This window comes from Patella vulgata, chromosome 4, assembly GCF_932274485.2.
Source record: "Patella vulgata chromosome 4, xgPatVulg1.2, whole genome shotgun sequence".
NCBI classification, from domain to species: domain Eukaryota; kingdom Metazoa; phylum Mollusca; class Gastropoda; family Patellidae; genus Patella; species Patella vulgata.
The window spans coordinates 43,918,467-43,932,856 of NC_065882.2; the positions used below are offsets into that span (position 1 = coordinate 43,918,467).

At 37.1% G+C, this 14,390-nt stretch overlaps 1 protein-coding gene across 2 annotated transcripts in view; it reads left to right on the top strand.

The window, feature by feature from the left end:
* The window catches only part of LOC126818167 (dnaJ homolog dnj-5), a 36,844-nt gene that overhangs the window by 15,576 nt on the left and 6,878 nt on the right, over window positions 1-14,390 (top strand). For both annotated transcript variants that reach the window (XM_050545401.2, XM_050545402.2), the window contains exons 8-12: window positions 178-237; window positions 3,832-3,879; window positions 4,295-4,414; window positions 6,481-6,582; window positions 9,036-9,133. In XM_050545401.2, the coding sequence (XP_050401358.1) occupies window positions 178-237; window positions 3,832-3,879; window positions 4,295-4,414; window positions 6,481-6,582; window positions 9,036-9,133 (428 nt within the window). The remainder of the gene's footprint in view (window positions 1-177; window positions 238-3,831; window positions 3,880-4,294; window positions 4,415-6,480; window positions 6,583-9,035; window positions 9,134-14,390) is intronic.

Here is a 14,390-nt window from a genome sequence, read left to right on the forward strand (position 1 = left end):
AAAGTACGAGCAGGATTGTGTCTGAAAAAAACCTGAATTTGTGTTTGATATTGTCTGTGACCAAGTGTCTTATATTCAGATATGCTGATTTGCCTATAAGATACACACCACTTTATTTTTATTACTTACTAATTTGTTTGTGAAAATATTGCTACTGGTTATGTTTGTGTATTTTAGACAAAGCGATTACAGTTTGATGCTAAAACTAAGGAAGAAACGGATGCAGAATCAGCTATGGTTAGTCCCTTTTCTTTCACCATAAATTCTCTTATCAGGACTCATTCTTTAAATGTAAAAAATAATAGTTTAATAGATAATTGTAAGAGAAACTGAGATATTAAAGATGGGTAAAATTTCTATCATGTAAAGTTACAACCAGAATTTTTTTTTTAATTGTGATTAAAGTCTGTTTCTTATAACCTAGAAAAATATAATTATAGGCTAAATGTGATTAGTAATCAGATGACTTTGCCAGTACAGCTAGTTCACAGGTAGTTGTTTGCACGAGAAGCAGGCTTTAGTGTAGCATATAGATATTGGCCATGGAGGTAGATAATGGCTGGCAGGTGGCAACAAAAAATCATTGTAAAAATTCTGTGAACTGTAAATTAAAAACTGGAAAAATGAATTTGGGAATCCTCCATAAAAGATTGTCAGCTTGCAACTGGGTGTTAGACGGTGTTTTCTGTCTATTTCAATTCTAAACTACATAGCTGTAGGCTACTAACAACTCATAAGGAAACACAAAACAAATATTCTGGTTCCCAGATTGGATCGTAACTTCCTGAATTATGGTCCTTGATTGTACGAAAAATCATGTTTTTTGCCCTGTGGTCCCTCTAGAGGTCACAATTATTATCTGTTGATCTAGTTCGAATTTCGTGAAAATCAGACGAAAACTGCCGGTCAAAATGCTACACAAATAGTGTAAACATATGATATATCAAGGTTGTGGACCCTCTAGAGGCCACAATTTAAATCTGAATTTGATGAAAGTTGAAATACATATTTATAACCCAAAGATCTTGATTCATTTCGATATTCCCGCCTATTGCATTGTAATTTCCTGAATTATGGCCCTTGATTCTACGAAAAATCGGACCAAAACTACCTGACAAAATTGCAGCTTCTTAATCCATTTTGAAACGAACCGGCCAGAATTGGCTCAAATGAGGTTTCGGGTAGGAACTGGGTTATAAAAATTTTAAGCTTCCCTTCCCTTTAATATAACCAGACTTCAACAAAAATAATTCTTGTTAATTCTTGTTATGAGGAATATCGTATCCCTACTGTATGTAATTAGCACAAAAATAACGACAAATAGATACATCGTTCGGAAAATTTACCATATTTAATTCACGTACCGGCTTGAAATTCATGTCATTAATATTCCTGAATAAATTACTGTGTTTGGTTTGTTTTTTTTTTTTGATGGATATAAGCTGATATGGTATTTCTTTATAATACAATTTTTAGGGTTTTTTTTCTATCATGTAATGATTTTCTTCATTCGTCCATGATAGACACAAGGCACAGTGATCACGTGACAACCATAATTGAAATGGCTTTAATAGTAAATTCCATAAGACTGTGCCATATATATGTGAGCGCTGCGCTGTATCATATACGGTCTGTCATTGAGTCAACTGGCGGGGTTTCGATTCCCCGGTTGTACGTGACAAGGAGAAGGGTCGCCTGTCCAATCTCATGGGTTTTCTCTGGGTCCTCCGGTTTCCTCCCACTGCTAAATACCCCTACGCGCAAGCGAATTATTGAAATAAAATTGAACGATGTGTTAGTCACGAAATGATCTAGTTTGTGTCGAGTGGACTTTAAACCCCATTTCTCTCTCTCTCTCTCTGTGCCATATAGCTTTCAATGACAATAACGACAATATTTTTTTTTAAAAATAAGCCTCTGTCAGCATGTGTATAAAGTAAACGCTATTTAAAACTAAAACTAGCATCGCTGGCTTAATTACCTAATTCCAACTGATACAATGTGTCATCGAGAATACAGCATTGGAGAATCATAATATATTATTAATGACTGTTTCTCGGTGTATTCGGTGTTCTATCCGAGGATTATATTGTCAGTGAAACCATTAAATTATGATCCAATTGATATTTTAATAACTACCGGTACACCTGGAATTCATACAAAACTTCGAAGCCGCACGATAGATGCACAATCCATGCCGAATTCGTCTTCCTTCGTTTGCCGAGTGGCTGTTATGAATAGTCAGCAAAGTTGTTTTGTTTTTTTACTGGCCAATTATCAAAATTACGGTTATAGTCTGGAGGCTCAGCGCGGGGGGGTGTCCATCAAATGGGCACAAAACCAGACCCAACTTTTCTAGAGTGAAATTTTGCGTAGAATACGATGCCGAGTGGTAATCAGTCCGCCGCTGTGAAAATAAATCGGAGAGATTTCGATTTGACAGTTTTTACGTATTTTTGAAAAAGGTTTCAAAATGTGTTGGTTCTGTTATGCAAGATCATTTTCGACGTTCCAAAGTAAAAGTTCTGTGCTAAGACCACCTAAAGATAAATTTTAAATGTTCCTATTATTAATTAGAACAGATTTCGCTTTAGTTTTTATAATTTACGTTGACATTTTATTGCTTTAAATCTCCCTAGTGCAAAAACGGTAAATTTTACCTTTTGACCTCCAGGATCACTAAGACTAAAGGTGAATTTAGCAAGTTTACATTTTTATTGAAAGTGTGATTACTGTCGATCATGTTCAGCTTCTTTTCATAATACAAGAATGACTACGCATTCACTTTCAGTGCAAATGAACTCATTTGACCTTTGACCCCGAATATCTCGAAAACGCCCCAACGGCGGACTGATTACCACTCTGCATCGTATTCTACGCAAAATTTTACCCTAGAAAAGTTGGGTCTGGTTTTGTGCCCATTTGATGGACACCATCCCGCGCTGAGCCTCCGGTCTATTACTTGTGATAATTACTCGGATTATGAACTACATGGCCGATTTTCACTAAGGTAAGACTGTTATTTTAGCCGTCAAGCAAGTTGATTGACTACTTAATTAACAAGTAATAATTAACCCGTTGTAATTTAGTCGAAAGTAGATTGATTTATGATGCCATAGTGGCCGGTTCATTGTTTTACCAATCGGCTTGATTGAACTTCAAGCGACTAAAGCCGACAAAAAACAACCGATTAAGATCCTTGGGATAAACGCATCTCGGGAAATTAAACCACTCCTCTAATAAGTAAACAAGGTAAATAAGTGAACTGGTCGTCCATTTATAAACGCTTCTCGGACAAACTAAACGGGTTACCATTTAACTAAGCAATAGTACTAACTAAACCGTTTTTGTAATTCTCGAACGATTTTTGACAATTATCAAGCGATTTTTATCAATTATCTAACGATGAATTGAAAGTAAACCATATGTATACTAACTAGCGCTAAAACCCCCATTCTAAACCATGCCATTGTTACAGTGTAATATTCCAACATTTCCAACATTACGATTTGATCTTTTGATCCTGTTCAGAACAGAGGGAATATATAGAATCTGAACTGTACCTTTCAATGACATACCTTTGATATGGTTTATTACATATATATTCAATGTATACAATCTTCCTTGAATAGTTCTGAATAACAATTTGATTATCATACACGCACACAATCATTATCTGATTTGTCAAACAAATTCAACTGTCAAATCTGGTTGAATATTGTGAATAAAAAGAGTTAAAATGTAATAAAAATACTGAAATGTGTTCCAAACATGTGAGTAGAAAATTGTAATTATTTGACTGTCTTTCTTGTATATATATGTATTTTTCAGAGAGAATTTGCTGATTTACTCACAAAACTACAAGAAAAAATTCAAGAGGTGAGCTTTCAGTGAATTTCTTTATGACAACGGCTACATGCATACCATACAAAACATACATACATACATACCCTTTTGACAATTATTAATTTATTCTTATCCAGCGGGGGCGGGAATGGCCAAATGGTTAGCACGTGCGCGCTGTGTCATAAGGTCTGTCATTGAGTCAACTGGCGTTTTTTCGATTCCCCGGTTGTATGTGACAAGGAATAGGGTTGCCTGTCCAATCTCGTGGGTTTTCTCCGGGTCCTCAGGTTTCCTCCCACTGCTAAAGAACCCTACGCGCAAGTGAATTATTGAAATAAAATTGAAACTCCATTTCTCTCTCTCTCTCTCTCTCTCTCTCATCCAACAAAGGCTGTCAGAAGGAAAAAGAGATCATTACCTCAGAACATTGCAAAATTTTATTTTTCAGGCTGCTAATTTAATGCGTTGTGATAATTGTGGAGGTAAACATAAAAGAATACCTATTAACCGCCCCTGGTATAGTGCTAGATTCTGTGACAAGTGTAATATAAACCATTCAGCTAAAGAGGTGAGTCTTCTTCCTTTGTCATTTGATACAATCTTCCAAATATTTCCATTGAGTTCAAAATAATGACAGAATCATTATCATGCACCGTCACATAACCTAGAATTGAAATTCCAGTTACAACCCATTATAAAATGCTTATATTAGTGGTCTAGTTTAACAGGTTAATTGAATGCTCGTATAGTGAACACCTATTATTGGCAGGGCGTAGTCAAAATAAGTGCTTCCTTATGTACGTTCTGAACTGGACAAATTCTCTTTTAAGACACATTCAAAATATATGTCCTGCAAAAATGTTTGTTTTGTATTATATTGGCACTTAAAACAATATTCCATCCTCATACATTTTATAGTGATTTGCAAACAGGTAGGTCTCTTCGCCTTTCGATTATTAGATCATAGATCTTATTGGGAAATAATCACTCTGTGTTAACCTGTCTCTATGATCTTAGGGTATGATTTTGAACACAGTTGATTGTTATACACCAATTGAAATATCACAATTGAATTCTGCTTTGAAATAAAATTGAAACTACTTGACAACATGCTCGACAAACCTTTTATTCTTCATTCATATTCATTAATAATATTTATCATACTGACAGGTCATATTTTCTCTGTTACATTTTAGTAAACATGTATTCTTGTATAACAAAGTAGGGGGTTGGATGGCCTAATGGTTAGCACGCGCGCTGTATCTTAAGGCCTGTCAACTGGCATGGTTTTGAATCCCCAGTTTTATGTGACAAGGAGTAGGGTCACCTGTCCAACCTCGTGGGTTTTCCCCAGGTCCTCTGGTTTCCTCCCAGCGCTAAAGATCCCTATGTGCAAGCGGATTATTGAAATAAAATTGAACCATATGTTAGTCCCGAAATGACCTAGTTTGTGGCGAGTGGACGCAGATTATTGAAATAAAATTGAACCATATGTTAGTCCCGAAATGACCTAGTTTGTGGCGAGTGGAGGTTATACCCCATTTCTCTTTCTCTCTCTCTGTCTCTCTGTATAACAAAGTAAACAAGATTGAGATGATCCATAATGATAATGTAGGAAGGTTTTTATATGCCCACATTTTCATGGGGAAGTATATTGTCGTTGGTTGTGAACACTCTGCAGGTCACAATTTTTATCTGATTTAAATGAAACTTTCGATATTGGCATGTATCGGACTGTAACTTCATGGATTATGGCCCCTGATTGTACGAAAAATCACGTTTTTAACTTGTGAACACTGTAGAGGTCACACTTTTTATCCGATTTGGTTAAAACTTGAAATATATGTTTATAAACCTACAGATCTTGGTTCCTTTCGATATTCACACATATCGGACCATAACTTCCTGAATTATGGCCCCTGATTTTATGAAAAATCACGTTTTTAGCTTGTGGACCCTAAAGAGGTCACAATTTTTATCCGATTTCCAAAACCGTTGTAGTATATGACCGTTACACATTAAGGATGGCTGAGTTCGAATTTCGTAAAGATCGGACCGATTTTGATGAAACTTAAAACATATCTTTATATCCCAAAGATCTCTGTCCCTTTTGATATTTGCACATTTCAGGCCATAACTTTCTGGATTATTGCCCCTGATTGTACAAAAAATTGCATTTGTGTTTAGCTTGTTCTCTATCCATCTCTTGCAAAATGTGGGCGTATCCTGCCTGGCAGCCGCTGGTTGAGCATTTAATACTGTGTAGTTCAACATGCCCGAGGGGTTTAATACATTTAGGTACATTTACTTATGACAGTCAAGGTTTGGACTAAAATGCCTTCGAAATCGATAGCGGAGTTGACTGGCATGTGTCTCCCTTTGGTGGACCAAGGTGAAAATGTCTGTTGAATTAACTGGACGGGTAGGCCTGTCATCCTTCGATAATGTGTCTTTGTTGAGTGAGTAGATCCTTTTCAACAAGATTCAAACCTTGACTGTCATATAATTGAACTATTTGGTACTAATCAGTCTGAAGAGTTCAGTGCAAACAAAACTAGTCACCGACACCTGGGCTAACCAAGTCTTCATTCATAGCCACTCTTATCTCTTATAAACATGTATTCTTGTTTTCAGGGTGATGTGTGGGCAGAGACTTCAATGTTAGGATTTTTATGGCATTATTATGCTATAATGGATGGAAATGTTTATGATATAACTGAATGGGTTGCATGTCACGTAAGTTACTTATATTGAACTTGAATCAGGGATTTGGTATTATATTGATTGACTGGAAATGGTATAAGTTTGATCTAATGATAATATGAACAAGTCATCGGTTACACTATCTACCATCTGTTGGTCATGTTTACCAATGTATGCTACTGATCTATTTTATATGGAATTATTTGAAATTACTGAGCTATATTTGTTGACTTCAGATTTATAGTTTACTAAATTAAGAATATCAAATGTGTTGGTTCAGGCAGTAGATTATGGAACAACTATTGGGGTGGGACTTATCGACTTTACTGCCAATGACGTATATTTACTGTTTTTTTATATCTGAAGCACGTGGTTTATGTAAACAAATATGTCAAGTTAGCAAAATGTTGACTTCTCCGGTAAAAGCGATATATACTATTCAAAAAAAGTAGGGGATATTTGATTTTTAAGTGTTATTAAAGTCACCTAATGAAACTGACGAAGAAACAAATGACAAAATGAAATGAAGTTCACATTCATCGATTTATTCCAAATGATCGTTAGAATAAGTAAGGCACAGACTGACCATTATAAGGGTAAAATGATACCCGGGGTCAAACAGCAAAGTTACCACAGCATCACAACCAAGTCAGTAACAGGTAAATCCTCCTCTGTTTGCCAAACAAGCATTGATCCGACGTGGCATACTCCTAATGAGACGTCTAAGGTCATTTTGGTCCAGATTGTCCCATTCCTGTTGCAACGCAGCAGCAAGTTCTTGGACATTGGCAGAACGTTGTTGACGTTGACGTAACCTCTGTCCAAGCATGTCCCAGACATGCTCGATGGGGGAGAGGTCGGGACTCAGTGCTGGCCAAGGTAATGTGGTGATGTTCTGTTGTTGGAGGTAACCTGTAACGATCCTGGCCCTGTGACATCTTGCGTTGTCATCCTGGAAGATGAAACGGCGGCCATGACGTCGTGCGAACGGCACAACATGGACTGCCAAGATGTTGTCCCGGTAGTACTGGCCAGTAACACGCCCTGCAACAACATGTAAAGCCGTTCTTCCAGCAACAGTGATGCCTCCCCACACCATAACAGAACCACCCCCAAATCGATCATGTCTGATGACGTTAACGTCTTGGAAGCGCTCGTTTCGACGACGCCACACCCTCCTACGTCTGTCAAAAAAATCAACAGTGAACCTTGACTCATCTGAAAACATCACATTGCTCCAGCGTCGATTATCCCAGTGTTGACGATCCCTACACCAACGACGTCTTGCCTGAATGTGATGATCTCTCAAACAAGGGATCACGCGAGGACGTCGGGCGCGAAGGTGACCTCTATGCAGTCGATTCCGAATCCTCTGGCCACTCACTCTCACACCAGTGTCTGTTTGAAGACGAGCGCTGATCTGATTTGCTGTGATGACACGATATCTCAAGGCCAAGGTACGGATAAATCGATCCTGGGCTTGAGTTGTCGCCCTTGGTCGACCTGAGCGTGGTCTGTCCTGTACAGATTGTGTATCACGGTATCTGGACCATAGCCTGCTTATGACAGACTGAGAAACATTCATCGTCCGCGCCACAACCGCCTGTGTTGTGCCGATCTGTAGCATGCCAAGGGCACGTAACCGACGCATATCAAAATTTGTTTTCTGGTCACTAAAACAATTAAACTGATGTTTCCACCCTGGAACTCAATGCCACAATGACTGTAACATTCAAAGTCAGAGTCGTGCAAATCTTGGGTTGGACCCCCATGATGATCCCAAGCATCACCTGCATTCCATGCGGTAGCTATTGGTGCGTTTGGGCGTCACATGTAACTGGAAATGTTTCTTCTGTTAGGTTCTATAGTGACTTTTTTCGTAGTCATTTGCATATTTTAGTATTATGCCCCCAAAATCAAATATCCCCTACTTTTTTTGAATAGTATATAATATGTGCCAATGGGTGATATTGCAATACAGTCTTTATCATTGTAAACTGCCTTTAGAGTTTCAATCTGATTGTCTTTCAAGACAAGGTTAGGTACTCCTAAATTTGTCTTCGCAAACAAAGCCACTTCTGTGAACGTATCTTTCATGGGCGCCGCCTTATTGAATAATTGGTTAACTATTTTGTGCTTTGGCTCTAATCCGTTTGACATCTTTCATACACACAACGGCTAAATAAACATATTAAATTTCAGTGAATATGAAAACAAGAGAAATGAATACTTATAAAAAATTCTAAAGGCATACTCAGTGTTTTCGACTAAAATCGTTGATGTAGAAATTAAAATGTTGGTTAATTAGGTTAGGGCCTGTGCTCAGGCGGTGCTAACTGTAGACAGGCAGCCTAAGTTTGGGATGTTTACAACCATAGATTCTATGAACAGATATTTAAATATTCAAAGCTTGGTATAGTTTTCTTTTTCCTGCCAGTTGGCCTAGTAATTTTTATCTTCATGTTTATTGTTGTTTTGTATTACAGAAAGATTTTTTCAAACATATGCAGGCCAATGCCCACCCCATTTTATATAGAATAGCTACAGATGGAAATAGAAATCACAGAAGTCAAGGACAATCAAGGTATGTCACAATATTTCTGTCAAACTTCTGCAGTCCACCATTATCAAGGTATTCTTAGTCTTAGTCCGTTTAATGTATATCTATTTAACTGTATGAAGGAAAGTTAAATTTCATCTAGGTTAGTTCTAAGTAAATCATGAAGTTTATAAACATGACTCACTATTTAAATTGTAAAACTGCCCAATCCACTCCCCTTATTTTCAAAGGTCGGATTATAACAGCAAAAACCAGCTTTTGATCTCTCAAATGTCTAGACTTCTTTAGGCTGTGTTGAATTGATTCCTTGTTTCTCCTCGCCTGCGCGCTTGCCATTTTAACACAACAAAAAAATGTTCAAAAAATTGTGTTAATAACATCTAAATAAAATTCTACCAAACATCAGAACCAGAAGTCAATTCTCGTTGTTTATTCCTCGTTACGAACCAAAGATGTTGATAATACACATGTAGGGCTCGCATACCATTGAATAATTTATACTGCATTTGATTTATATCAAAATATGAAACAAGAAGCCACTGACTTGTTACAAAATTTTAATTTGTTATTAAATTTATTCAATTAAAGATGGGTTCCCGCGTACAAACTTGGTGATTTAATGGTATATATGGACCAAAAACATATTCAAACTAATTAATTTGTCATAATTATGCTTCAAATCCTTCTCAAACACTGTAATTGCGAAGGAATGCCCTGCTATTAAAATTCGATCAAACCAGGTCATGTTTACGTCACGTCTTGGGAGTCAGAGGAGAAATCATTGCATACATAAGACGATGTTGTCTTTAATCGCTTACTATTTATTACAAATATCGAATTCTAATTAAATTCTCGGATTATCCCCACCCGCCTCTTTTTCCGTCATTTTTATCTCAGAAAGTATTGTACGTGTAACTCTTCATAAAGTTTATCAACTTGTACATCAATTCTAATTAAATTCTCGGATTATCCCCACCCGCCTCTTTTTCCGTCATTTTTATCTCAGAAAGTATTGTACGTGTAACTCTTCATAAAGTTTATCAACTTGTACATCAAGCGCTCCATGTTCGCTTGTGACCTTTGACATCGTGCGTTCAGAAGGTCATAATCGTCGGGCTGTTGATTAGGGGAACCCTTACATTTTTGTCCTGTATGCGCTCCATGAGTGTTTTTCGGGGAATCCAGTATTTTTCTAGTAAGATTGGATATCTCTACTTTCCATATATACCAAAATTGCCATACTTTTATTGGAAATAACCACCCGATAAATACTTTTCTGGGAACCCATCTTTAAATATTATCTGTGTTTTTATTCAAAGCAATAAGTAGATTATTTATAATATTAAAAAAGGTACACAACCCTCAGATTCTAGATATTATAATAGACCACTTTGTGTTTTAAAACCCACTTTGTGTTGTGTTTACCGCACTACCGCACATGATTGCCAGAGTGGTGGCAGGAGAAACAAGGAATCAATTCAACACAGCCTTACTAATAGAGCGATTTGCCTCATGAGCAGGGCTGTCGGTAATTTTTCACAGTTGCATTGCTAATCAAAAAGTCCAATTTGGCCAAATTTGATTAGCAAATTTTAAAATTGATAAGCAGTTTTTCAGTTTCAACATAAAACACCTAAATAACAAGATATTACTTTAATTTTAATTCATAGTAAATGATTAGATTTTTGGATAGGTCTTGTGCCTGAAGCCAATTCTTGGCAGTGGCTTCCAATTCCGCACTCATTTAATTCTTATTTCTTCATTAGAAACCAATTTCGTCTGCTTCTTATCGTGTGTTACAATTTTTGTTCACTCGGACGCACATGGTATTTTACGAATAATGTAACACTATTTTCTATTGAAATGGCGCTTGCCACCCACAGTTTCACAGATAAACGTTTCAGTCCTGCATTTTGGTTTATTTTGGTTTTTTTTACCAACTCATTGGATGTCTAGTGGTGAAAACTCTTTTGTCTGCCACAGGTTTTTTTGTCCCCCGCCTTTCGAAGAAAGCAGGGGACTATTAAAATGGGTTCGTCTGTCTGTCTGTCTGTCCGTCTGTCCGTCCGTCTGTCTGTCCGTCACACTTTTTGGGACACAAAACTCTCTTCCTAATTGAGCTAGAATGTTCAAACTTGGTGTATGTGTTTATTAGGTCAATGCCTTGATGGAGTTCGAAGATGAGCATTTTCCGCTTAGGGTAAGCAGAGATAAGCAATTTGATTGGTTGATGCTTTGGGACACGATAACTCTCTTCCTAATTGGGCTAGAATGTTCAAACTTGGTGTATGTGTTGATTAGGTCAATGCCTTGATGGAGTTCGAAGATGAGCATTTTCCGCTTAGGGTAAGCAGAGATAAGCAATTTGATTGGTTGATGCTTTGGGACACGATAACTTTTAATTGAGCTAGAATGTTCAAACTTGGTGTATGTGTTTATTAGGTCAATGCCTTGATGGAGTTCGAAGATGAGCATTTTCCGCTTAGGGTAAGCAGAGATAAGCAATTTGATTGGTTGATACTTTAGGGCACGATAACTCTCTTCCTAATTGAGCTAGAATGTTCAAACTTGGTGTATGTGTTGATTAGGTCAATGCCTTGATGGAGTTCGAAGATGAGCATTTTCCGCTTAGGGTAAGCAGAGATAAGCAATTTGATTGGTTGATGCTTTGGGACACGATAACTTTAGTTCTAATTAAGTGAGATTGATGAAACTTGGTGTATAGATTTATTATATGAATACCTTAACTAAGTTCGATAATGAACATTTTTTGCTGAGGGTAAGCAGAGTGATAAGCAATTTGATTGGTAGAAACTTTGGAACACAATAACTCTCCTTCTAATTGAGGTAGAATGTTCAAACTTGGCATAGGTGTCTATTAGGTGAATGTTTAAACTTGATGTATATGTAGATGTTCATTAGGTGAATGTCTTGACTGAGTTCAATAATTAACATTTCGAGCTGAAGCTAAGCAGAGCTAATCGATTTCATTTGTCGATGGTTTGGGACAAGATAATCTTGATTCTATCTGATAGAGAGTGATGAAACTTAGTGAAAAAAATAAATGTGCGATTAATTAATATGTGTCATCTATTTATTTTGCAATTTCGGCGGGGGACATCAGCCTCACTGTTGGCTTGTTTTCATTATCACGGGTTAGAATATCAAACAGTTACATAAATACAACATGAACTAAACTACATCGGGAACTAGCCTACAACAGGAACACATATAACAATATTAAATCCACCATTCCGCCCCTCTGCCAAAGCATCGGCTGAACTTGGTTGAGTCTGTGCACTCGTCCAAGCCTCTCTTCTCCTCCATGCTCGCCTCTCTAACTGTCAGTAAACTCCTGATTATATAGCGCCGGAGAATAGATAAGACTCATATAAACAATAATATTTTACGGGAATTCTTTGATTTCTGATTTTACAATACGTATACACATATTTATTTTTATAAATACGTACAATACGTATATTGTCGTCGCCCCTGTCCGTCCAGACGTCCATCCGTCCGTCCACAATTTGTTTGTGAATTTGTTTGTGGACTCTCTACAGGTCACAATTCTTGTCCGATTTTGACGAAACTTGAAATATAGGTTTATCCCCAAAAGATCTCGACTGCTTTCGATATTGGCATGTATCGGATCGAAACTTCGTGGATTATGGCCCATGTTTGTACGAAAAATCACGTTTTTAGCTTGTGGACCCTATAGAGGTCACAATTTTTATCCGATTTTGTTGAAACTTGAAATGTAGGTTTATAACCCAAAGATCTCAGGTCCTTTCGATATTCGCGCATATCGGACCGTAAATTCCTGAATTATGGCCCCTGATTGTACGAAAAATCGTGTTTTAGCTTGTGGACCCTATAGAGGTCATAATTTTTATCCGATTTAAAAAAACCGTATTATTATATCACCGTTACACCCTAAGTACGACTGAGTTCAAATTTCGTGAAAATCGGCCCAAAATTGACAGACAAAATGGCCGCCGTTCGTTCTCAAATAGCGTAAAAATATGGTATATCAAGGTTGTGGACCCTATAGAGGTCACAATTTTTATCCGATTTTGTTGAAACTTAAAATGTAAGTTTATTACACAAAGATCTCAGTTCCTTTCGATATTCGCGCATATCGGACCGTAACTTTCTGAATTATGGCCCCTGATTGTACGAAAAATCACGTTTTTAGCTTGTGGACCCTATAGAGGTCATAATTTTTATCCAATTTAAAAAATCGTTTTATTATATCACCGTTGCACCCCAAGGACATTTGAATTTCGTGAAAATCGGCCCAAAACTGATAGACAAAATGGCCGCTCTTCGTTCTCAAATAGGGTAAAAATATGGTATATCAAGGTTGTGGACCCTATAGAGGTCACAATTTTTATCCGATTTTGTTGAACCTTGAAATGTAAGTTTATACCACAAAGATCTCGGTTCCTTTCGATATTCGCGCATATCGGATTGTAACTTCCTGAATTATGGCCCCTGATTGTACAAAAAATCACATTTTTAGCTTGTGGACACTATAGAGGTCATAATTTTTATCCGATTTAAAAAAACGTATTATTATATCACCGTTGCACCCCAAGGACGACTGAGTTCGAATTTCGTGAAAATCGGCCCAAAACTGACAGAAAAAATGGCCACCCTCCGTTCTAAAATAGCGTAAAAATATGGTATATCAAGGTTGTGGGACCCTATAGAGGTCACAATTTTTATCCGATTTTGTTGAAACTTGAAAGGGAAGTTTATAACACAAAGATCTCGGTTCCTTTCGATATTTGCGCATATCGGACTGTAACTTCCTGAATTATGGCCCCTGATTTTACAAAAAATCGCATTTTTAGCTTGTGAACCCTATAGAGGTCATAATTTTTATCCGATTTTGTTGAAACTTGAAATGTAAGTTTATAACCCAAAGATCTCGGTTCCTTTCGATATTCGCGCATATCGGACCGTAACTTCCTGAATTATGGCCTCTGATTGTATGAAAAATCGTGTTTTTAGCTTGTGGACCCTATAGAGGTCATAATTTTTATCCAATTTAAAAAAACGTATTATTATTACACCGTTACACCCTAAGGACAGCTGAGTTCGAATTTCGTGAAAATCGGCCCAAAACTGACAGACAAAATGGCTGCCCTTCATTCTCAAATATAGCGTAAAAATATGGTATATCAAGGTTGTGGACCCTATAGAGGTCACAATTTTTATCCGATTTTGTTGAAACTTGAAATGTAAGTTTATAACCCAAAGATCTTAGTTTTTT